Source organism: Monodon monoceros, unplaced genomic scaffold (assembly GCF_005190385.1).
Source record: "Monodon monoceros isolate NGI ecotype Baffin Bay Population unplaced genomic scaffold, NGI_Narwhal_1 Super_Scaffold_12, whole genome shotgun sequence".
Taxonomy (NCBI): Eukaryota; Metazoa; Chordata; class Mammalia; order Artiodactyla; family Monodontidae; genus Monodon; species Monodon monoceros.
Window position 1 is genome coordinate 51,667,053 of NW_021703768.1, and position 24,867 is coordinate 51,691,919.

Here is a 24,867-nt window from a genome sequence, read left to right on the forward strand (position 1 = left end):
AGCCACCCAAGTCTGGGAAGTGCAGAGAGTCCCATACAGGAAAAACCCAAGGAGAAACACGCCAAGACACATAGTAATCAAATTGGCAAAAATTAAACAAAAAGAAAAATTATTGAAAGCAGCAAGGGAAAAACAACAAATAACATACAAGGGAACTCCCATAAGGTTATCAGCTGATTTTTCAGCAGAAACTCTACAGACCAGAAGGGAGTGGCAGGATACATTTAAAATAATAAGTGAACAGAGTATCTGTCAGGCAAGAGCTGCTGTGATGGTTTATGACGATGCCAATAAAAAGTGGGTGCCAGCTGGTGGTTCAACGGGGTTCATCTGAGTTCATATATATCATCATACAGGCAACAACACATTCAGAGTGGTGGGCAGGAAGATTCAGGACCAGCAGGTAGTGATATATTGTGCCATTCCTAAAGGGTTGAAGTACGATCAAGCTACTCAGACCTTCCACCAATGGTGGGATGCTAGACAGGTGTATGTTCTCAACTTTGGCAGCAAAGAAGATGCCCATGTCTTCGCAAGTGCCATGATGCATGCCTTAGGAGTGCTGAATTCACAGGAAACAAGGCCAACATCGCCTAGACAAAATTCACAACTACCTGCCGAAGTTCAGAATGGCCCATCACAAGAAGAATTGGAAATTCAAAGAAGGCAACTACAAGAACAGCAATGACAAAAGGCGCTGGAGCCGGAAAGGCTGGAGAGAGGAAGAATGCAAAGGAAGAGATTGGAGAGGGAGAGGTTAGAAAGGGAAAGGCTGGAGAGACTGGACTGGGAAAGGTCAGAAAGAGAGTGGCAAGAGCAGCTAGAAAGGGAGCAGCTGGCGTGCGAGGGAGAGCGAAGAATGGCAAATGCCGCTGCCCCTGCCTCTGTGGAGACAACTCCTCTACTTCTGAGCCAGGCTGGCAGGCAGCCTCTCAGCCGCGGAACCTCCAGCCCAACAGGGCATTTTCTTGGGACCACCTGCACCTCCACCCCCTCCTCCACTCCCACCAGGTCCTGCCCAGGCATCAGTCGCACTCCCTCCACCCCCAGGGCCCCCTCTCCCCCCTCCCCTTCCGTCCTCAGGACCCCCCCTCTGCCTCCTCCACTGCCTTGTCCGAATCAGGTACCCCTCCTCCCCCCCCACCTCCTTCTGCTCCCCTCCCTGCATCTGGATTTTTTTCGGGATCCATGTCTGAAGACAATCGCCCTTTAACTGGACTTGCAGCTGCGGTTGCTGGAGCAAAACTTAGGAAAGTGTCACGGATGGAGGATGCCTCTTTCCCAAGCGGAGGGAATACCATTGGTGTGAATTCGGCCTCATCTAAAACAGATATGGGTCGTGGAAATGGATCCCTTCCGTTAGGGGGTAGTGGCTTAATGGAAGAAATGAGTGCCCTGCTGGCCAGGAGGAGAAGAATTGCTGAAAAGGGATCAACAATAGAAACAGAACAAAAATGAAGATTCAGAGCTTGTAACTTCTAAGGCCTCTTCAACACACCTGAACTGACAAGAAAGCCTTGGGAAAGAACAAATACAATGAATGGCAGCAAGTCACCTGTTATTTCCAGACGGGATTCTCCAAGGAAAAATCAGATTGTTTTTGACAACACGTCCTATGATTCATTACACAGACCAAAATCTGCGCCCTCGTCACAGCCCAGTGCCAACGGAGTCCAGGTGGAGGGACTTGGACTATGACAGGCTGAAACAGGACATTTTAGATGAAATGAGAAAAGAATTAACTAAGCTAAAAGAAGAGCTCATTGATGCAATCAGGCAGGAACTGAGCAAGTCAAATACTGCATAGAGAATCAAACTAAGGAGAGACAGGACTTTAATCTGGAGAAAGGAAAAAAAAAAAACCAACAAAGAACAACTGTGGTAACAATAAAAAAACCCTTCATTTTGTGAGCTGTAAGAAGAAAATGGAGACAAAGCAGGGAAAAACCAACATACTCTGAAAGACTTCAGACATTACTACCCTGGTGATAAGCTGTTTCCCTCCCAGTTTGCTGCTTTTTTCTGACCTTTACAACAGGATGGAATAGAGTCGTATAGGAGTTCCTGTATCAGTTATGCAGAAAATACTGAATCCATCAGGCAAGATCACCGTGCATTGAGATATTTTCATGTCAAGAGAAAATTTCACATTTTCCACAATCCATTGCTAAAATAAAGAGGAGAAAGGCTTGAGAAGTTTTCTTCAGAGAATGGTGATGAGGAATTTAGCAAGTTATGCTATTGTATTGTTTCTCTCAGGTTTGTCTTCCTATCATATTTGATATTCCATGAATAATTGAGTTCAGCCCTATGTAGGTTAAGATCATAAAATGTGGAACAAATGGAATGGTATGTGCTTTCAAAGGGTGATATTTATAAGAAATGTCCTAAAAATGATTTGTTCGGAGTGAGGAATTTTAGAATGATAGGAAGTCTCTCGAGTTTAGCCTTCATGCAATTTTGTAGATTCAAACATAAAATTTGTCCATAATTTAAAGATTTAGATGCCTTCCTAAATTGTTACTATGCTTTACCAAATCTGTGACTCCTACATAACACAAAGCAGTGGTCAAATGTAAAACAATATATTGTAGATTCACTGTAGGTTTTCAACTTTTTTAGATTTATGCATGTGGACATATTTATAATGTAACTATAAATTATAAAATTAGAAAACCACCACAAAATTAGCTTTTTTAAATTGCAGACAGTAATGCATGTCAAACTAATATGTAGTGGCCTTTTCAAGGCCTAGTCCCAAGGAAAACATTTTGTAGAGTATAGGGGAGTGGAAGGAAGGGAAAGAATAATTTTTTATTCAAAGTTAATTTCTGCACTATCTTCGTTCTCAGTTATCTGCATGAATAATAATGAGGAATATTTTGTGACTTTAATTGGTAAATATGTTAACAGCATCAAGTACTTAATCTTTTACATCATGTCTTCAGCTATTTGTATTTTAACTTGAGTAAGTTCAATGGTCTGAAACATGATTCTGAGCTTCACATGAATTACATCTTACTGTGGAACTCAAAAGTTCCATCCCTGAATTTGGCAGTTGTTATTACCTTGATGCCCTGCAGTTGTACAGGTGTTCAGGCACACGTTCCTGACTACAAAGCTGCTTTTGAATCTTATGTTGAAATACTAGAAAAGTAACAATGATGGCAGCAATTAAGGTCACAGAAATCATTCGATAAAGGGAAAACAGTGAGGGGGGTCCTGCATAATTTTCTTTTAATAAATAAAGTGAGATTTAGGTGGTGGGAAGAAGGAACTAGATACTCTACTTACCACCGTGTGTGCATGCATGCGTGCGTGTTTGTGTGGGCACTCACGTGTGTGTATGTTATCCACTCCCTTTTCTTTGAAACTTCTAAGATTAAAATAGGGAAGAAATCCTGTATGTTGCAATGATATAATTTTTTGAAATTTTAGGAAATCAAAATTCTCCAGGCTCTCCATATTGATGTGCCATATTTGCTTTGAAACTTTGGATTATCAGTAGTTTTACTAAAATTTTGAAGAAATAATCCACTTTCATCTGCTATCTAGATTTCTTAATCTAAATTCTTAAAAGCAGAACTTGTTGATAGCATAGTTTTCTAAGTGCTGCAAGTTTGCAGCCATTACCACTTCAAAGAGGTTTGAATGAGGGAATTTTTTTCCCTTGTTAAAATAGTTTTATTTCTGTAGAAACTTCAGTTTTAGATCTGTGATGGAGGAGCTATCATAATTCATGTATACAGTTCTTTTTTTCTATCAACTATTCATTGTCATCCAATAGTGAAGACATTAAAGATGCAGCAAGCTTATGAAGTACTACTTTCTAAAAGAAATAGGAGGCCTTTTCATCTTCATTATTGTACTTTTGGTTATGCAAACACTTTGATGATACAAATGTTTATGTCCCCCATAAATCTGCTCAGAAATCGCTTTTGATTTTGTTGATTAAGTTAAGCAGTCTCTAGTAGGATAGAGTACTGGGTACAAGTAGTCCAAAGTAAGATAAAAGACTACAGTAAAAATGCTAGATCTTAAAAAAGAAACTGGTTCATGCACTAAACGTTTTGTGCCTTGGTCTAATATTAACATGATGTCTGTGTAAAATGACAAAAAGAACCAGTGTTGAATCACATTTTATTTCCTGTCATTCTGCATTGTCCCAGATTGCTAAATGTGTTCTTTCCAAGAAGTCTGATTGAATTATTGCATCCATTTACTGTCCTATGTGACAGTTTTGTCCTTGTTAGAGATTTCAGTAATTAAAATGGGAAACAGAAGCTTAGGTTATTTTCCTTATCAAAACTATGTTCCTTGTAGGCACAATATTATGGTGGTTTTCATGCTCTTGTACATTGGACGTCTTAAGCTGAGCGCAGTTTAGGGGATCCTTTCTAATTACAGGCAGGTACTTCTTTCCTTCAACACTGTGATCTGACCTGTGACAAATCTGTACTATACACGAGGTAAATGGCTAACAAGTCAATTGCAAACCAACTGAATGTACAAATCTTAGTGCCGGTGCTGAAATCTCTTCAGAATAGATCTCAAAGTTGGTTTCAAAATTTTGCAAGCATCAAGTGTCAATCAAAACTGAAGATGAAACACTAATGAATGTTGAATTCTCATGCTTTAGGTGTACTTCCTTATTAGAGTTTTTGGTTCTCTGCTGTTTTTACCATACTGTTCATTTAAATTTCCTACATGCTAACTTCGTTTGTGCAATTGAAATAAAATTGCAGTATATATTAAAAGAAAGAGAGAGAGAGACTAGAGAGGTTGGGGGAGGCCCCTCTAATTCATGTTAAGAGGTTTAGACTTTATCCTGAGGTCACTGGAGGGATTCAGTTAGTAGGCAAGTACAATAAGACAGGTGAGAAATGCTTACAATCTGACCTAAAGACCAGGGCTTGGAGAAGAGGATATGACCAGTTGGACGATGTACATAAGGCCAAGGCAGAATCAAGGATGAAACCTGGGTTCAGACTTGGAAAGCAGAGTGAATGATGGTGTCAATCACTAAACTAGAACAGAGCAGTACCAGCAGAGGCAGAGGACAGGACAGTTGAAGTTCTGGATGTGGGGGGACTCCAAGAGCGATGCTCAGTGGTTGTGATGGATGTACATGTCTTATGCTGAGGTGAGACATGCGAGCTAGAAGGACAGGAAATACAGATGTAAACGTCAGCAGTGTAGTGGTAATCAAAGCCCTAAAAATGGTTGAGACCACCCATGAAGAGTACATAGAGAAGAGCCCTGAAATACCAAAATGTAAGAAGAGCAGTTTACAAAAACTGAGAAGAAACTCTACATGGTATAATAAGAAAGCTGCAAGGAAGGAATGGCTAATAGTGTGGGGTAGTTCAGCTAGATAAGAACTGAAAGTGTCCATAGGATTTAGCAACAAGGGAGTCACTGGTGAGGTTGGCCAAAGTAGCTTACTTGGAATTGGGGGCCCGGAAGCCTAATTAAGGAGGGTTGAGGAGTAAGTGGGAGCTGAAGACCTGGGCAGCCAGGGTAAATTTATTAAGTCTTTCATAAAGAGTTGCTCATAGAATGGTGGCTAAACAGGGTTGGAAGCAGACAATGTACCAAGGGCTATAGCAATTGTATGGAAGCATGAAGGAAGGTAGAAGCACGGAGCAGTCAGAAAAGACTTTTCTGAAAAAAGAGATGGTGTGTGAAAGGACAGGGAGGCAAGGGAAGGAATGGCCTTATTTAGGGAATTCTAAGTAGTTCTGTTTTAGACCATCCCCTCCTTCATATGCCTTTCATTCCAGCCAGACTGGACAATTTACTTGGACCCAAATTCAGGCTGCCTTTGACCTCCCTGTCTTTGACCTGCCCTGACCTCCTCCTTTGACACTGTTTTCTCCATCCCGAATGCCTGCCCCCCTACTTCACCAAATGTCCAAGTTCTCCCCATGCCTTGTAGCCCAGCATGAACATGGAGCCCCCAGGAATTTTCCACAAATGTCTTCTTTACAGATGGGAGTAATTTCCCCCTCTGGGAATTCTCAAAGCATTGTATTTGTATCTCTGTAATGGCATTTCTAATGAAGCCTCCTAGTTACTCAGACAAAGATCCCTGAGGCCAAGGTTCACCTTTCTCTTAGGAGCCATCTGGTATTACCCCCAGCACCCGACATAGAGCCCTACACTTCGTAGAGCTTTGATTAATTCAGTGGTTCTCAAAGTGTGGTCTCAGGACCAGCCGTATCAGCAGGTCCAGGAACTTGTAAGAAATGGAGATTGCCTGGCCCACCCCAGACCTACTGATTCAGAAACTCTGGAGGTAGGGCTAGCAATCTGTGCTTTAATAAGCCCTCAGATGAAGCTGATGCAGCTTATGTTTGGGAACCCTGGGACTAGCTGAAGTTCTCCTTTTTTAACAGATTAGAAATGTGCAACTGCAGTTCCATTATAAGCACTTCTCTTGACTTAGAGAACATAGCTTTAAACTCAAACACTCAGTTTATTATTTGAAAACTTCTCATTTTCATGTCCTTCTTTTTCTTAACGTATCATTTATGTAAAAAATATTTTATTGGCAAAAGAAATTTGAGAAATGGTATTACTGTACCTTGGGGGACTCCAGCATCCCTGGCTTTTAATAGGGATTAAACATTAAACATCCAAGAATTAAACATTAAATGACTGGGGTTTGAATTTACTGATGACTGAATACCCTACTCTCCTTTTCTTTCACTTTCTGCTATCCTTTCCTGCCTCCTCTTCTCTTTCTCACTTTTTATTTTCACATTTAAAATTCTCCTAAGTTACAGTTCTCTGAGGGTATGCACTTTGGAGAAAAGATACCATAAAAGTCTCAATCATTTCCAATAAAAAGCAAAGATTTCCCAGCAAGTTCAGATGGATTAGCGCAGAAAGTTTAGAATGAGTGGGGAAACATCCCATTTTGCTCACATTCTGTTGACAGCCCCTCACTTCAGAGACAGGATTTCAGTATGTGGGAAGACATCTTTCCTTGGCTTTAAATTGACTTCAAACCATTCCAGGCAGACTTACTGCTCAGTGAATTTCAGCATTTACTGCAGATGTCAGCTTCCTAGAGTGTAGAAAGCTGCTCTGAATTTCTGCCAAGAATTTTTGAGCTTTTGTGTCACCTCAGCCCTAGGTGATGATCAGACAAGCTCCAGGCTAGGCAAAGGTGTCACAAATGCTCAACTAAGATGCCCCAAACCAGCAGTCATCCTTAATAGGCAGTCTGTCCTTTGCTTAACGTCTGAGCACTTTCTCATCAATCCTAACACTTCCTATTCACTTATGAATGCTATATATGTATGTGTGTGTGCATGTGTGTATATAGCACTCACAAGTGAATGTTTTATATATATATATATATATATATATGTATATGAAAAGAAGGCTGAATGAGGAGAATTTCAATAGCACAAAGGTTTTTTGATTCACTGTAATGAATGCACAGATACAAGGGTCAGTCTTGATACAAATCTCATAATACCTGTGTGCTTTTAATACCTAAAAAAGAGAGAATGGGAGCAAATATACCACCACAGCACACACATGCACACTTTCTTTGTAAATACAACATACCAACGTATGTAGATATTTCCTCATGTAGTGGGAATGATACACACCAGAATTGCATTTTATTGTGTAATATATAAATACAAATGAGGTCACTCCCAAATCTCTTAAATGACTGAAGAAAGGCAAGCATATAGGGAATTCAAGAAATAAATGGGAATTCAGGAAATAGATCTCCAAGTCTCATAGAAGTAGAAATAAGATTTTTCTTTGCTATTAGTATCTTCATAGTTTTGGTAATTCTGTTCCAAGGAAGTATTAACTTCCAGTTGAACTTGAGTTTTGGGAAGTGTAGTCAGTATTCAAAGAGATACCAAAAAATAAAATTCTTTACCCTTCAGGGTCTGCTGTATCTTGGCCATATCCAATTAGGTTAAGTTCACTGATCATTTGGTGGTTAAAGAAGTTAAGAGTCCTAAAAATGATGAGAGAGTATGGTTATCGTTTCTATCTGCTCCAAATATATTATGATTCATCTCAGAGATTCTTCTGAGAAATCAGGTTTATATATAGGATTTGACATTGCTTTCAGCATCTTAACTGTTTGGGGCAAGTTTAACTGTAAAAGAGAGATGTCCTATTTTTTTGCCTCCAAATGTTGACATCCAGATTATAGTGAATTATTTTTCACTATGAAAAAGACAGAGTCCTGTTTTTCTCCACATTAGCAGAGTGTGAGTATTAAGAGAGGAGTTTAATCTGGGGAGCCTGGGGGAGGAGGCTGTGTTTGATTAATCTGATGTGCCCAGCTGGGGCACCTGTTTTCTTCCCCGGCTCTGACTTGCTACTCTAGTTTCATCTACGTGTGTAACATAGTGCAGCATTCCAAGGAACACTGTCAACTCGGTGGGTGATGCTAATTTACAAATAAATATGACACATGGGAGCCTTGGGGGATGGGGAGGGAAAGCCAGGGCACTTGGATGACAATTTATGTACGAGGACCAGAAAGCCAGGACTCATTTGTTCCTGATAGTTTCCTGAGCGTCTAGGCTCTCAGTAATCAAGAAAAACAACGCTCATCTACAAGCCAGTTTTATTGAAGTGGGGCATAATTCCTCACTATATCAATCACTTCATCTAACTCCTGATTCTGGGCTGTTTTTCAAGGTCCTGCATCTTCAACGTTAGGATGGGGAAAGAAGGGAACATTTTAGCTCTGCTCTGGGAGGGCAGTGGAACTAGTTCCGGCAAAGCTTAGGTATATAAGGGTGGCCAGCCAACCAGCCATTTTGTTGCCCCTAGTTCCATTCTGACCATATCTTAGCGCTGCCCCAGCTAGCAATTTCCAGATTATTTCCCTGCGGTCCTTCTCCAGCCTCTGCAACCCACATTGGTCAGTTCCGCTCCAACAGGCTGTTTCTACCCACACTCTCTGTTGAACTGCACTATTTCCCAAAAACCCAGCTCATTAAACTGTATTTGGTTTACTGGTTTATTTCTTTCTCTACTTGTCATCATATTAAAATTTTCAAACCACAACTTGTGAATTCAACAGCTGACAATCTTCTCTGAATGCCCTTGTGTGCAGATATTTATAGAAAATGCTAGGGAGGGCTTCCCTGGTGGCGCAGTGGTTGAGAGTCCGCCTGCCGATGCAGGGGACACGGGTTCGTGCCCCGGTCCGGGAAGATCCCACATGCTGTGGAGCAGCTGGGCCCGTGAGCCATGGCCGCTGAGCCTGAGCGTCCGGAGTCTGTGCTCCGCGGCGGGAGAGGCCACAGCAGTGGGAGGCCCGTGTACCGCAAAAAAAAAAAAAAAAGAAAGAAAGAAAGAAAGAAAGTACTAGGGAAATACTCAACAAGAAATAGTTGAAGCTTCTTCCCGAGGCATAAAGTAGGTGAATGGAGGTAAGACAAGGTCCTATGTAAAGGGAAATAGTTAATAATAGCTATATTTACTGTTTCCTCCATGCTAGGCACCAATGTCCCCACCCAAGCTAAATGTTTTTAATAGATTATTTCATTTAATTCTCACCTAGGGTAAGTATTACTGAGCCTTATTTTACATATGGGGAAAATGAAGCCTAACGAGCTTAAGTGACACTTTCAAAGTCACAGGACTAGTAAGTGGAAAAGTATAAGAAAGAAGCCAGCTTTACTCCAAAGCATGGGCTTTTTCTAAGAAGTATACATCTCCCAAGTGAAAAACTGCCTCTAAGTAGTTTAGATTTAACTTTAAGCAGTGGTTCTCAACTGTGGGCTCTTTGCTTCAACCTCACCACCACCCCAGGAACATTTGGCCATATCTGGGGACATTTTCGGTTGTCACAACTGGTAGGGGAGTGCTACTGGCATCTAGTGAGTAGAGGCCAGGGATGCTGCTAAACATCCTACAATGCTCAGGACAGCCCCCAACAATAAAGAATGATCTGGTCCAAAATGTCAATGGTGCCGAGGCTGAGAAAGTTGGATTCGAAGGATGGTGGATTTTTAAGGCCAATTCATAAAAAACAAGTTGTTTTGTCTGTACCTCACTCATATGTACATTCTATTCCATCACAGATGACAGCAGCCTTCTAAATCTAACTCCCTACCCCCTGGTTAGAAGACGGAAGAGAAGGTTCTTTGGGCTGTGCTGTCTCGTCTCAAGCTAGGTGATTCCTCCTGGAAACCACCACTAGGAAGACCTGAAAATATCACTGAACTCGAGGACCTCCATACAGCTGAACCACAGTTATTGGTTTTTGACTATGTTTTCTATGCTTCCTTATTACTTTTATCCACCTCCCACTGCCCTTTGAAATGATTTTACATTTGAAAGCAGCTGCCGTCAAGAAAAAAAAAAAGATTCAAAAAGCAGGCTGTTTTTAAAAGGATTTTTAAAGCTGACATTGTGCATGTCTGCTCCAAACCACACCATGACAGATGCAAGAATTATGATTTTTAAATTATTTAAAGGTTTTTCTAAGTATTACACAGAGAAAAATTATTTCATGTATAATAGTATATCTATAGCTCTTGCTGATGTCATGTTAACAAATGATCACATATGAGTCTTTAAACATAGAAATCTATTTAAAACTGCAAAACTGTTCAAAATCCAACCAATATTAGGAATAATATTATAATCAAACATATACCACCTCAACCTATTGCTTTCTCTGCACTCATTTACGTTTAGTCTTCCATTCTGTCAGAATCTAAGAGCTTCAACGTAAAAATATCTTAATTTATAATGCAACAAGGACATATATGAAAAGTATTTAAATTTTGTAAATACACAATAATCCTAATAACTTCATACAATGCATATGGGCAACTAATTTCCTTTCGATCCAATGGTGTCTTTTTCAGCTTCTTGGAGAATGAAGTAATCCAGTTAGGAAATGGTGTAGTGACATATACAATTACCCTCAAATGTAAAATTGAGTATTATCATATTTTGTTCTAATTGAAATCTGAAGCATGATGTCTGCACATCAGCATAGTGTTAAATCTTATAGGGCATGCTGGAATTAGCTCAGATCGTAAAAATACTTAACATTTTACATTGTTAATAAAATCTTTTTAGTTAAGCTAAGTTTGTCTCATTTTAGATGACTATGCAGATAGGACTTTTCCAACGTGTACTTGGTGTCTTGTCTTATGCTTAGAATCTTAAAAGCAGGACACATTAAGCAATACTCTATTTTAGAAAGGAGGAAGCCACACGCTTTGTTTTTCTGCTCACAGCTCTGCTGTGCTCTTCCTCCACTAAACTTGTAACATGATACAGATTTTGTTATATTTTCCCTTGCTCTTCCTTTGGCCCGTTTCCCAGACAGAGTTTCCCATGGGTTGAAAGGTCAAGCCTTTGGACAGCTTTTCTTGTTTTCCATAGTCTGAAATTCCTAAAGTCAGACAAGAGGCACCAGAGTCCAGCACAATAAAAGGATGACCTATACATGGTTTATCCAAGATGCATCTTTAATCCCAACCCTATAATGTCTCAGTATTTATGTGCACAGGCGTTTGTAAGTCCACCAGTATTTTGACCTGAAAAGTAAATATACTCAAGCTTTTAGCTTTAGTGAAGAGCAAGAGAGGTACAGACAAACTACTGGAGTAATTATCGTATTAGGTTGAATTATATGAAACTGCTGATATTTGACTGTTTTTGACCTAAAAAATGGCAGCTTCATATAGCTCCACCTAATATCTGATGTTGTGGAAATTATCCTTGAAATTGTCTTCTAGATTTTTGATGGAAAGTGAAAGGATTAAAGAGTTGGAAGAGATCTCAAAAGGCGATGCATACCTCTATTTAGATCACACCAGCTGGTTTTTGGCCTTATTCTTGGAGTCCAGAGATGTATTCCAGTGAGTTGGCAATTGACGCATGGCTATAGGTATGAATAGCTTCATATCAAGACGTACCCTTGAAAGTTATACGAGAAAAATCACAATTTTCTAAATCAAATACTTGTAATACAGTGTGGGAATATGCTATTTAAAAACTCCTAGGGTAAAAAAAAAAAAAAAAAAAAAAAAAAAAAAAAAAAACTCCTAGGGTGACTGCTCCTTTGCAAAGCAGGTAACCACTCCCAAATTTACCTGGTCCTCAAACCCTGATTTTCATAAATCTGGTTTGATTCAAGTTTAATATCCTTTCCTGAATGCAGTTCATTTTTATCCCCTGAAGTTTAATTCACTTCAGGTCCATTGTTTTAGAAATTATGAAGGAGCCCAATCTGGCACGCTCTCAGCTCCCATCTCTGCCCTCTCCCACCTTCAACTATACTGAACCCTTAGCTTCAATCTAGTTCCTACTAAAAAAAATACATGCAGAGTTATTAACAGATAAGCCCAGCCTTGGTGTTCAGCACCTTCTTCTAAATGCCAGACCTAAATCACTTCTGCTTGGTTAATTTGTGCTCACTCTTGCCTTAGCCTCAGTGTGAAAGTGACACCTTCCGTGCAATTGTCCTTTGTAAAACTGAAGACTGTTAATAAATTCAGGTCTCACCTCCATGTCTGGGGAGGGCTATAGTAGCTATTCATGGAGATGGGGATTTGTCTAATTCCCTAGCTAGGCTTTCCATATCTAAGATAAATAAATTCAGCCACCTTATCTTTTCTTCATAGTGCCTGTTTCCCGGCCTTGGATCAATTTTGTAGTTCCCGTGGACACACTCCAAGATTTATAGATCTTCTTTCACTATAGCAGGTCCTAAAATTAAATTTAGCGCTCAAAGTCCCAATAACCTACCCTGGCTCAGAGCTGCAATGGGTAATTCACCATCTCCCATTAGGTATGCCAATGCATCTTGTTAGGAGCTGACCCTACTCCCCTGTCACCTACCAAAGGACTTTCTCAGGTGTAGTTCTATGAGATAACTGTCTCAGCTTCCTGCTGGTAATTTTCTTTCAGATTAGCAATAACACTGAGCTGATCTCTAGGGATAAAGAGAGCCCACTGAACTCATTTTGTTGCATGTACGCATATTCTTGAAACAAAAAAGAATGTAAAGTTTTTTCTGGCACACAACCACCCATTTTACCACCATATTTTTCATATCCTGTGTTGATCTTTTTTTTTTTCAGATTACAGAGACAATACATGTTCTTTGTGGAAAATCTGAAAAATACCACCAAGTATAAAGAAAATAAAAATCACCTGAATCCTGCCACAATCACATTGTTTAAAACCACATTTCCAGGCTTTAAATCAGTCATTGGCTGGGCCCAAAGGCACTTTTGGATGAGGTATATGAAGAAATGCCCAGAAGGCCAAGGTGCCGCTTTAAAAAAAATCCATCCACTAATGTTTTGCACACATCTAGGAAGAGATTCAGCACACACTTCTGATTGTGCCATTGTTCAAGGGTACAAAGATGACTTTAAAAGTAGCACAGCCCTGATGCCTCCTCTAATGAAAGCTCTTGGGGGAATTCTAAAATCCTGCCAGATCATTTTGTTCCTCGGTGCTCCTGCAAGTTTGGATACTTACTGTTTGGCAGTACTGCCATCTACTGGAAGCTAAAATTATACAGAGCATAAAAGCATCTAACTGATTTTAGACAGCCAACAAATGGGCCAGATTAACAATGATCCCATGTGGAATTTCAGACTCTGGAAGTCTCAAAATCGAAAGAATTAAAGATATCCATCCATAATAACTTCCCACCTACCCACACACATACCTTAGCAATGTCTACCATTTCTTTGTGTTCTAGAACATCACCAAATGCAAAATGCTCAACTTTCAGGTTACTATAGAAAGGACGAAAAATGGTCCAGGATAAACCACTAATATTAAATATAAAGTCCAGAAATAAACCCAAGAACATAGAAGAATTGAGAACATTAAAAAGATGACATTTCAAATCTGTGAGAAAATGTTGGATTATTAAGTTATATTGGGATAAATGGTTAGCCATCTGTTGAGGGATATATTAGATCTATACCTCATAACTGTCATCAAAATAAATTCTAAGTGAAGTATTTAAATTAAATATTAAAGCACATAAATAAACTGGCAGTATTGATGAATATATATGTAATTTTAATGTGTGTGTGTGGGGAAAGCCTTTCTAAGCATGATAGCAAAGGAAGAAACCCCAAAGGAAAAGATGGGTGGATCTGACCAATTAAAAATGCAAAACTCCTATAGAGTAAAACAAACAAACAAACCAGATTAAGAGAAAGCCAAATTTTAAATATATGCAACAAAGAGTACAGATGTCTAATAACATATATCAAGAGCTTAAATTCCACTACCTTTGGGAAGTTTCCATGATCTACAGCTCCTTCCCCAGCCAAGTGTTCCCATTTTATTCCTTCCCTTTCCTTATTACATTTTTTTCATTATTGCTTGTTGAATTGTCTATCTCCACTAAACTGGAAGTTCCAGATGGCAGCAACCAGGTCTATTTTGCTTATTCTTATATCCTCAGCACAATGCTAAACACGAAAGCAAATACTGAAAACATATTTATGAAATGAGTGGATAATGAATGCATGAATAAATGACATTTTATGACTCAAAAAGAATCAAACTTTCCAGTAGAAAATTGAGCCAAGCACACAAACTGGTGATGTACCATAAATTAGAATAATGCACTAATAATATGAAAATATTTGAACATACTAGTAATCAAAAATGCAAATTATTATGATATACTCTTTTCCATGTATCAGAAAGGCAAGAGTATAAAGAATGAATGTTTCCAGGGACAGTAAGGAAGTCTGGAAGTGAACATCCTCTTACAGAGCCCACAAGTAGGTAAATTGATTCCACTTTCTGGAAAATAATTTGGCAATATAGTTTTCACCTCTACCAAGTAATTCCACTGTAGGGAAATTCTCCTCAAAAAGATCAGAGAAAAATGAGCTAAGATATATTCATTCATTATTCAAAAAAATATGCAAGAAAGAATGCTTATTTGGAAGAATGAGGAAAAAATGTAAATAAACCCACAGTATACGGTTGGTTAAATATGGTATATCCTTTCAGTGTAATACTGTGTACCAGTTAAGAATAAGCAACATATGTATATTTATTGAAATGAACTATATTGATAAATGAAAAAAGCTACAGAAAAGTATCTACAGTATCATCCCATATTTAACATATACATATATATGTGCGCATTAAAGAGTCTGAAAAGATATTTGCTAAAATGTTAACAGCATTTATCTCTGGGAGGTGAGATTTGGAGCAATTATATATATATATTTTTTGCATATCTGTAATTTCTGGTTTTTCCACAATAAGCATGTAGTACATGTATAATTTTTTTCAGGGAATAAATAACAATGTTCACAATATATATTAAATGAAAAACATGTTATAAAACAGTATGTATAGTATGACAGAATATTTGTAAAAAAGAAAAATATATATAAATATTCTATGTATGTATATATATGCATAAGAAAGCTAGAAGGACATACACTAAAATGTTAATAGTAGTTATTTATGGGTAGTGGGATTATGGGTGATTATTTTTTCTTTTTGCTTCTCTGTGTTTTCTAATTTTTCTACAATGAATATGTATTACTTGTGTAATAAAAACTAATAATAAAAGTTTTAAAAAAAAGAATGAAAAAGTGAAAGAGACATTGTGATTCACCATTTGCCCAGATCCTATGCACCCCCTCACCCCACCCCCTTGACATATTCGTTGTCATCAAAATGATGGCAGTGGAGATATGGAGAGGAAACACCAGGGCACCGTAACTTTTGAAGAGAGAAGATGCAAAACAGACAGACAAAGCGGGGGCTGGGGAGAGGAAAGAGAGAAGAAGAAAGGAAGGAAAGAAGGGAGGGATAGAGGGAGGGAAGAAAGAATTAAGTGAAATCGGTGGAGGAAGGATTAAAACAGGCTTTGGAAACTTTCACTAACAATAGCAATATGTCTGAATTGCACTCAGTTTTCCTGATAGTTACGACATAAAAAAAAACCCAACAACGTTGAGTTAAATAATTTTATTTTCTGATAAAAGGAGATGGTACACACATCTGGAGAGACATCTAGGAATTAAATTCCGACAGGAATACATCCCAAGAAGTTTTTCAAAATGCAAACTGTTGAGTGCAGCTAGTTGTCAAGGATTGCGCAGTATAGTCTGGAGTTACACAGAATTTTGTCTGAATCTCAGATGGGCTGCAACAAAGTACACAGCTATGGCTAGCAGTTCCATAATCTGTTCTCTCCTTTTTACCTTTAGTAACAGAGATCCCAAATTTCAGGGAGACACTGGCCCCACCTAAAGTAAATACTCCATTTCCCAGGCTTCCTTGGTTGTGGGTGTGGCAATATAACTGAATTTTGGCCAATAGCTTATGAGTGAAATGGCACAATTTCCAGGTAACATCCCAAAAATAAGGGGCATGCACTTCCTTCCCTTCCCACTAGGCTGCGAGGAGAACATGAGGGTGGAAGCTGAAACAACTGTCTTGGACCCAGAGTCAGACACCATGCAAAGATGACAGAAGAGCCTTAGCAGAGATTACCTATCTCATACTGCTATCTGCTTAACTAATTAATAACTTCTATCTCATTTAAGGCATTAATAATGTGAATCTTTGTATAGAAGAACTTATTCACTAATTAGTCAACTTCTGTAAGCCTCAGTTTCCTGAGAGTAAAATAGAAACAATATATCAATATCACAAAAGGTTCAACCAAATGACTGTCCAATTACTTGCTTAGAATCAGAGCTCTTTTATGAGAAAAATCAAATGAATCAAACACTGCATGATACTGTGTTGCAGAACAGCAGACAAAGGGAAATCTTTGAAATAAACAGTGATTTTAAATCAAATGGTCAATTGATTTCCATTTGCAAAAAAGAATTAAACTTCACCCTTGCCTCATTCCAAGTTGATTGTTGATCTAAAAATAAAAGGTAATACAATAAAGCTTCCAGAAGGTAATACAGGAGAATATCTTCATACCCACAGACTTGTGAAATAGCTCCTAACAGAACACAAAGCATGTACAGAAAACCGTTTAACATTATCTGCTATCATAGAACATACATGTACCCTGTGATCCAATAGTTTCACTCCTAGGTGGAGACTTAGAAATATATGTGTGTGTATTCAAAGACAGTTAAAAGAATATCCATAGTGGCATTACCTGTAATAGGAAAAACCCATAAACAATTCAGCAAAAGAATCCATCAACAAAAGAATGAAAAAGTAAATTGTATAATACTATACAGCAATAGAAATAAATGAACTCCATTACAGCTACATACAACCAGATGAAAGAATAAAACTATTGCAGTACTGAATGAACACATCTAGGTGTAAGAGTGCCTGCTGCCATTAGCAGCCAACATTCACAGTAGCTGAGCGATGGATGCCGTGGTTGAATAAAACAAACATGGGCAGCACCACAGCATCTACTACAGTTCACCCCCAGCACTGTTCCGATCCACTTGCTTCTCACATTGATCTACTCCATCCAGGCATAGCTTCTTCTGGACTCTGTTATCGTAACTCACACACACAAAAAGAGAGACAAAGCAGAGCCCCTGCTATGCAGTTGGTCCCAAGATTATATATAGCTGATGTTCATCCTCTCTCTTCTCTACTACCCATTCTAGATTCCCTTCATCCTAGTCTGGCACTGCTGAGTTGCCTGGTATTATGACCCAGACCCTCCCTCCTAGTGGTCTGAGACCCTGCTTACCATGCCTTTCAGTAGAGTATGGTTGCTGTATTTGCCCATTTACAGTGAAACCCGAAAAACCCATAAGCATACCAAGAGGTACCCAGTCACCTAAGTGCCAAACATTCCTCTGTGCCCTCATTATGTTGCAGCAGCCCTCCTTCCTCATGATGATCAGGGCCAATAACCTCTGTCAGTGTAGTAACTCTTTTATTTGTCTTATAGTTTTCTGGCATGAGGAGCCTAAAGTGACCAGGTAGCAGTGGTAGCTTAAAGTTTAGTGGGACTCTGCTCTGTGACCCTCTAGACACACAGATTCTAGACCCCCCAGATAGGAAGCACAAATTCCTCAGTAGATCACTGGGGCCACTCCTACTTACACCCCTTGATTTTTGGACCCATATATTCTATGTATTAGTGACTCAGAACCAAATAGTGACCCTTGAGTTAAGGAATATAGTGCATCCTGAGTATGGTGCGCCCACTGCCACAAGGAGTCCTCTCCTTGAAGAGGCTGTGCCTCTTCATCCCACTCTGTTGGGATGAGCTCCTGGTTGGTGGAGTATGTGCAGGAACAGTGGATCCTGGTCATGTCACTGATGCAATCCTTTGCTATTAAATGGGGCCTTTGGTCTGAGGTAATGTTATACAGGATCCCATAGGGGTGGATCAGACACTCTGTGAGTCCATGGGTACTGGTGCTGGCTGCAGCCCTGCAGATGGTGATGGCAAACCCGCATCCAGAAACCAGGTTAGTCCCGGTCAGGCTGATCTAGTCAACTTGTCACCAAGTGGCAGGTTGTTCTCCCCAAGAAATGCTATTGTATCAAGGACACAGGGTCAGTCTCTGTTGCCAACAGGACATACAACAATGGCTGTAAGTAAACTAGTGTTGGTGAGAAAAGCCTGTATTAGTTTCTTACTGCTGTAACAAATTACCACAAACTTAGTGGTAACAACACAAATTTATCACTTACAATTCTGGAGGTCCAAAATCAGTTTCACTGGTCTAAAATCAAGGGGTCAGCAGGCCTGCGTTCCTTCCGGAGGCACTAAGGGAGAATCTATTTCCTTTCCTTTTCGAGCTTCTAGAGGCCTCGGGCATTCCTTGCTCGTGGCCCCTTTTTCCATGTTCAAGCCAACAGTGTAACGTCTTCAGTTCTCTCTGTCTCTGTCTCTGACAGAGACATCATCATCACATATCCTCCCTCGACTCATTCTTCTGGCTCCCTCTTATAGGGAACCTTGTTGTTAGGTTAGGCTCACCCAGATAACCCAGGATAATTTTTCCATCTAAGATCCTTTTAACATAATCAGATCTGCAAATTCCCTTTTGCCAAGAAAAGTGACATATCTATAGGTTCCAGGGATTAGGAAGTGAACATTTTTGGGGAGCTGCTATTCTGTCTACCACAAAACCAGTGCTGTTGGACCCATTCACAGCCTCCATTTCTTCCAGGAGCTGCTTTTTGAATAGTGTATCTTTCTCTGCTGCAGATCTGTCTACCACAAAACCAGTGCTGTTGGACCCATTCACAGCCTCCATTTCTTCCAGGAGCTGCTTTTTGAATAGTGTATCTTTCTCTGCTGCAGATAGCATGGCCTTGCTCTAGAACCCTAAGCGTCCACGCCATTACTCTCTTATTGGAGTATGCCAGAGTCTTCCTACCACCCTTTTATACCCAGATATTTGTAGCACCATCACCTCTGCCAGATGATATGGCCTAAGTGACAGGGCTGCTTGTACTGAACTCACTTAAAACCCGCTGCAGGGCCCCTCCCTGCTCTGGAACCCACTTAAAACTAGAACTCTTAACATACCCCGATAAACGGGTCAGAGGTCTACCACCAAGCGTGAAATATGCCGCCTCCAAAGTTTGACAAGGCCAACCAAGCTTCACATTTCTTTCTCAGTGGTAGGAGATGCAAGAGACAATAACTTGTCACTTGGGTTGGGATATGCCAGCATCCCCCAGACCACTGGACTCCTAAAAAGTCACTGATGTGCAGGCCTCTTAATCTTTGAAGGCTTATCTCCCATCCTCTGGAGTTTGTGTGATTTACTTACCAAGGCATTCAGAGTACTCAGCACTTTGTGCTCACTAAGTCCAGGTAACATGATGGCATCAACTTAGTGGACAAATAAGATGTTCTCTAGAAAGAATGCTCAGATCAATGTGGTGAGGCCTTCTAGGGATAGAGAAGTTTCAAAAAACCATCTGAGGACATGGATTTATGCTAAACCCCAGGTACCCAACCACTCAATGATTAAAGTAAATATTATAAAATGAGAATATATAGTGCTATAGATGAGGGAGGTCTACTAGAGGTAGAGAAGGCTGATTCTAAAAGGTCATCTGAGGACATGGAATTGGACTATACCCCAGGTTCACAGCTGCTAAGTAATAATATTATATAGTGAATAATAGAGTTCTATTGTCTATGTTCTCATTGTTAGATAAAAACCCATAACAATATGGCTTAATTTATAATAGTGCATATGCACTTAATGGTTGATTAAACTCAGCCTGGGCTTTTAGGGATTTCCTCTCCACCTGCCCCAAGAAAAATCTCTACTGGGGACCCTGAAGGATAGTTAATTTGCTGTAGGGAAGATAAAAGTAGTAACTTTCACTGGGGACCCACAGCATCTCTAGAATCTTGGTCCTCTTCAGACTTTTTGTACCTTTTTTTTTTTTTTTTTTTGCGGTACGCGGGCCTCTCACTGTTGTGGCCTCTCCCGTTGCCCAGCACAGGCACCAGACGTGCAGGCTCAGCGGCCGTGGCTCACAGGCCCAGCCGCTCCGCGGCATGTGGGATCTTCCCGGACCGGGGCACGAACCCGTGTCCCGTGCATTGGCAGGCGGACTCTCAACCACTGCACCACCAGGGAAGCCCAGAGTTCTTGTACCTTTTCCACAGTCCTAGTTGCTATTTCTCCCATGCCAGGGATACCACATGAGGCAGTGCAACCCCTCCTACCTATATCCTGTCCAAATTCACAAGAGGTGAAGGTCTTAGCAATTGCACTTCTACAACATCCCAGGGCACAGCTGTTCCACCTACCATCAGGGCTAGGAACATCACGGCCCTCTGTCTGGTAGTAATCCTATCCTTAGAGTCAGCTTCCTAGGACCACTTTTAGTACCCAATGTCTTAGGGTAGGTTTCATAGAAATAGATCCTAAAATAAGAATTTGTGCACATGTGATTATCGGTGGGGGGATGGGATATCCCAGCATCCCCCTCAACCACTGGACTCCTAAAGCATTTGAAGAAATGCTCTTTGGGAAAAACCTGGGAGGGAGAGAAGGAAGCAGGATAGGAAAGAGGAAAGAGTTGAGTAAGAATGTTGTCTCAGGTAAAATCTAGGCTGTCGGGGGTGGGAGAGAGGGTCTGGAGCTTGAACTGCATTGCCTAGTGGCAAGGAGTTCAGCTTCTTATCCTAGTCGTCATCAGTCACTGGTGTGGGCCACCTGGCAAGGGGACTGTGCAGAGTAACCCCTGGAGAAAGGTGGCTCATCAGCTGAGGGCAGCTCTCTAGGAACCATCAGCAGCCACTGGAGGAAAGTGCATGGCCCAGGAAGGGAGATCTGGGCAAGGTACCCACACCATCTCCTATGGTTGCCTTTCACTGGGCTCTTACATGATCATCCTATTTAAAATAGGAGGTCCGGAACTGCGCAGCTTCCTTCCTTGATTTATTATCCTCCAGAGAGCTTATCAACTTCTAACACTTACTTATGTTTACTCATATCTCCCTTGACTAAAATGTAAGCTCCACGAGGGCAGAGTTTATTGTCTGGTTTTGATCACTATGTGACAAGAGAGTGTCTGGCACATAGCCATCCCTGAATAACTACTTTGAATGAATAGCTTGTTAATATTACTGTTTCATCATCTGATGTCAAACAAATGCATACCTTTTCAATTAAAAAAACAATCATTTCTCCACCCTGGGCTTTCCTCAGAGAATTTTACTCTCTAATTGGCAATTACCATTTTCCCATCAATAGTGAGGTTGAAATTGACCAAGAGATTTAACTATGTGTTTTTCCAAGTTCTTTAGGGTGTTGTCATCAGTATATGTTAGAAGAAAAAATTCAAAGCAATAAATTAATATAGATGTCAAAAATAGCATTATTAAGTTACGAGTTTACATTGCCTGGGCCTCGACTGTTAGTTACCTTCTGACTTCTGCAAGAGAAACTTTTATATGAAAAAAAATTCCACAAAACCCTGCAGGGTGAAAGTCTCCATTATATTACTCAGTGTAGGAAACTTGACTTGGTGGAGAGTGCTCTGAGTTTGGCTTCACAGCATATGGTTTGTTTGTTTGTTTGTGGTACGCGGGCCTCTCACTGTTGTGGCCTCTCTTGTTGCGGAGCACAGGCTCCAGACGCGCAGGCTCAGTGGCCATGGCTCACGGGCCCAGCCGCTCCGCGGCATGTGGGATCTTCCCGAACCGGAGCACGAACCCGTGTCCCCTGCATCGGCAGGAGGATTCTCAACCACTGTGCCACCAGGGAAGCCCCAGCATATGGTTTTTATTCTAGCTCTTGCATGACTGCAGAAGTTTACTTACTTCTCATTCTATGTGATCCCAAGTCACTGTGTTTCAGTCACCTCATCTGTAAGGTGGAATGATGTGCCTAAGCAAAAGCCATCACAAACCCATCTACTGCACTAAGTATCTGACAGGGAAGAGAGAAAAAAGAATTAACTACATCATGCAGAAAAGCTTTCTCATAAAGGATTTGTTCCAATCTAAATCTATGTTTAAAAATCCCCTCTACTCTCTTATTAAAACTCCGTCTCCAGACACAGTGCACTGTTTATTTCTGAGGGCTCTATTTTATCTCTTATCTGTATCAGAATTTATTCTACATATGGATAAGGAGAGGCATCTTCACCCCAAGTTAGGAGTAGAGTGGGGTCAGCATTCACGTTGCCCCAAATGTTCAGAACCCCAACTATGGCACCTGATCTGGGCTTGTCCCTTTCACCTCCACCAGCAGCCCTCTTACAGAGGGCTTCCCCACTTCCCCTCCCTCAGTTCAGAAATTACTTCTGTATTCTATTTTCTCACAGATTTAAAAGGGATTTCTGCACACTCATGAGTTTCTAGAACATTGGTGCAATTGCCTACTTCTCCAAATTTTGATCCATATGAAACTTTACTTTTGCTACATATTGCTATGGTGAGTCTGTCACTGAGCTGAGAAGATTGTATGACTTGTTACAGAGCAGGAGCCACCTTCAGATAAAAGGTAAGAGTCTTAGAAAATAAACTGGAAGATCGTGTGCTTACTGAACGTCGAGTAGTTTTGCTTCATGAATATATAACAGAGTATTGTTACGGCAGTGAACAGTTCTACTAAAAATTGGCACAATGATAAAGGGCCATGAGGTGAATAGTTCAAAAACTATTATGCCACAAAATTCTAATGTTAGAAACTGTGCTGTGTTCCTGACACATTTACCCTGGAATGAAGCCATTAGTCAACAACTACCACTCACAGCCAGCTTCAACTACTCATTGTTAGCCATGAATAGACAATCAAGGCTCAATGGACATTGAGAATAGTTTACAACTTAAAAGAGAAAGACTATCATCAAACGAACAAACAAATTAGAAACACTGACACTAGAGAAAACAGAAATAATTCTAATTATACTCAAAGGAATTTGAAAAGATGTTACATCCCCATGAAACAAGTACAGGATACTCTGAAAAAGGAATAATTAGAGACTAAAAAGGAGCTAATGAAAATTCAAATCAATTGCTAAAATAAAAATTCAAAAAAGTTATTTAAGAAAGCACTACCAAATCAAATACAATATATAAAAAAGATAATACAGCTGGACCAAGGGGAGATTCACCCAGGAATACATGACTGGTTCAATTTTTAAGAATCAATCAATGTTATTCCCCATATTAAAAAACCAAAGAAGAAAAATCATGTGATAATCTCAATAGATGGCGGGGGGAGGGGGGAAGCATGTAATAAAATTCACCATCCATTCATGATTTTTAAAAAAACAACTCTTAGCAAACTATGAATTAAGAGAAATTTCCACAAAAGGATAAGGGGTATATACCAAAACAAACAAACAAACTACAGTTAACATTATACTTAATGACAAAAGACTGAATGCTTTCTCTCTGAGAAGAAGAAAGAGATAAGAATATTTACTCTTACCAAAATTGAACTGAAGCTGTAAGGCAGAAAATAACAAATATTGGCTAGGATGTGAGAAATTGGAACACTAGTACATTGCTGGTGGGAATGTAAAATGGTACAGCTGTTTTAGAAAACAGTATGGCTGTTGCTCAAAAGGTTACACATAGTGTTACCATATGACCCAGAAATTTCACTCCTAAGTATACATCCAACAGAAAATAAATGTCCACACAAAAATCTGTAAACAAACATTCATAGCAGCATTATCCATAATAGCCAAAATGTATTAAAAAAGTCAATCAACCAATGAATGGATAAATAAAATGTGATATAGCCACATCATGAAATATTATTTGGCAGTAAAACAAAATGAAGTACTGATACATACTACAATATACATAAAATTTGAAAACATTATGCTAAGTGAAAGAACCTAGTCACAAAAGACCACATATTGTATGATTTCATTTATGTGAAAAGTCCAGAATAGGTAAATCTATAAAGACAGAGAAGAGATTGCTGGTTGCCTAAAGCTAGCAGGTTGGAGGGGAAATGGCAAGTGGCTGCTGATGGGTAGGGGGTTTCTTTCGAGAGTGACAAAAAAGTTCTAAAATTGACTATGGTGATGATAACTGCACAACTTTGTGAATACACTAAAAGCCATTGAATTCTATACTTTAAATGGATAAATTGTATGGTATGTGAATTATATCTCAATAAAGGTCGTATTTTTTTCAAAGGTACTGGTGGTCCCAGTCAGTGAAGCAAAGTAGGAAAGGAAATTGAAGGCATACAGATTAAAAAGGAAGAAATAAAATGCCTCTATTTGCAAATGACATGGTTGTTTATGTAGAAAATTGCAGAGAATCTACAAAAAGTTACTAGATCTAATAAATGAGTTTAGCTAGGTCACGGGATACAAGGTCAATATTTTTTTTTTAAATCAAGCGTATTTTTATACATTAGCAATGAACAATTGGAAATTGAAATTTTGAAAAGTATC

The 24,867-nt window shown here is 39.7% G+C and overlaps 1 protein-coding gene and 1 pseudogene across 2 annotated transcripts in view; both read left to right on the forward strand.

Moving 5' to 3' along the window:
* The window catches only part of RGS7BP (regulator of G protein signaling 7 binding protein), a 116,932-nt gene extending 105,514 nt beyond the window's left edge, over nt 1-11,418 (forward strand). Inside the window, exon 6 of one of the 2 annotated variants that reach the window (XM_029215633.1) lies at nt 10,080-11,092. In XM_029215633.1, the coding sequence (XP_029071466.1) occupies nt 10,080-10,171 (92 nt within the window). In that variant the 3' untranslated portion in view covers nt 10,172-11,092. Of the gene's footprint in view, nt 1-10,079 lie in introns of both variants that reach the window. The other variant, XM_029215634.1, reaches the window with a different exon arrangement.
* LOC114891503 lies at nt 527-2,030 on the forward strand (annotated as a pseudogene).
* Nucleotides 11,419-24,867: the final 13,449 nt, after the last annotated feature.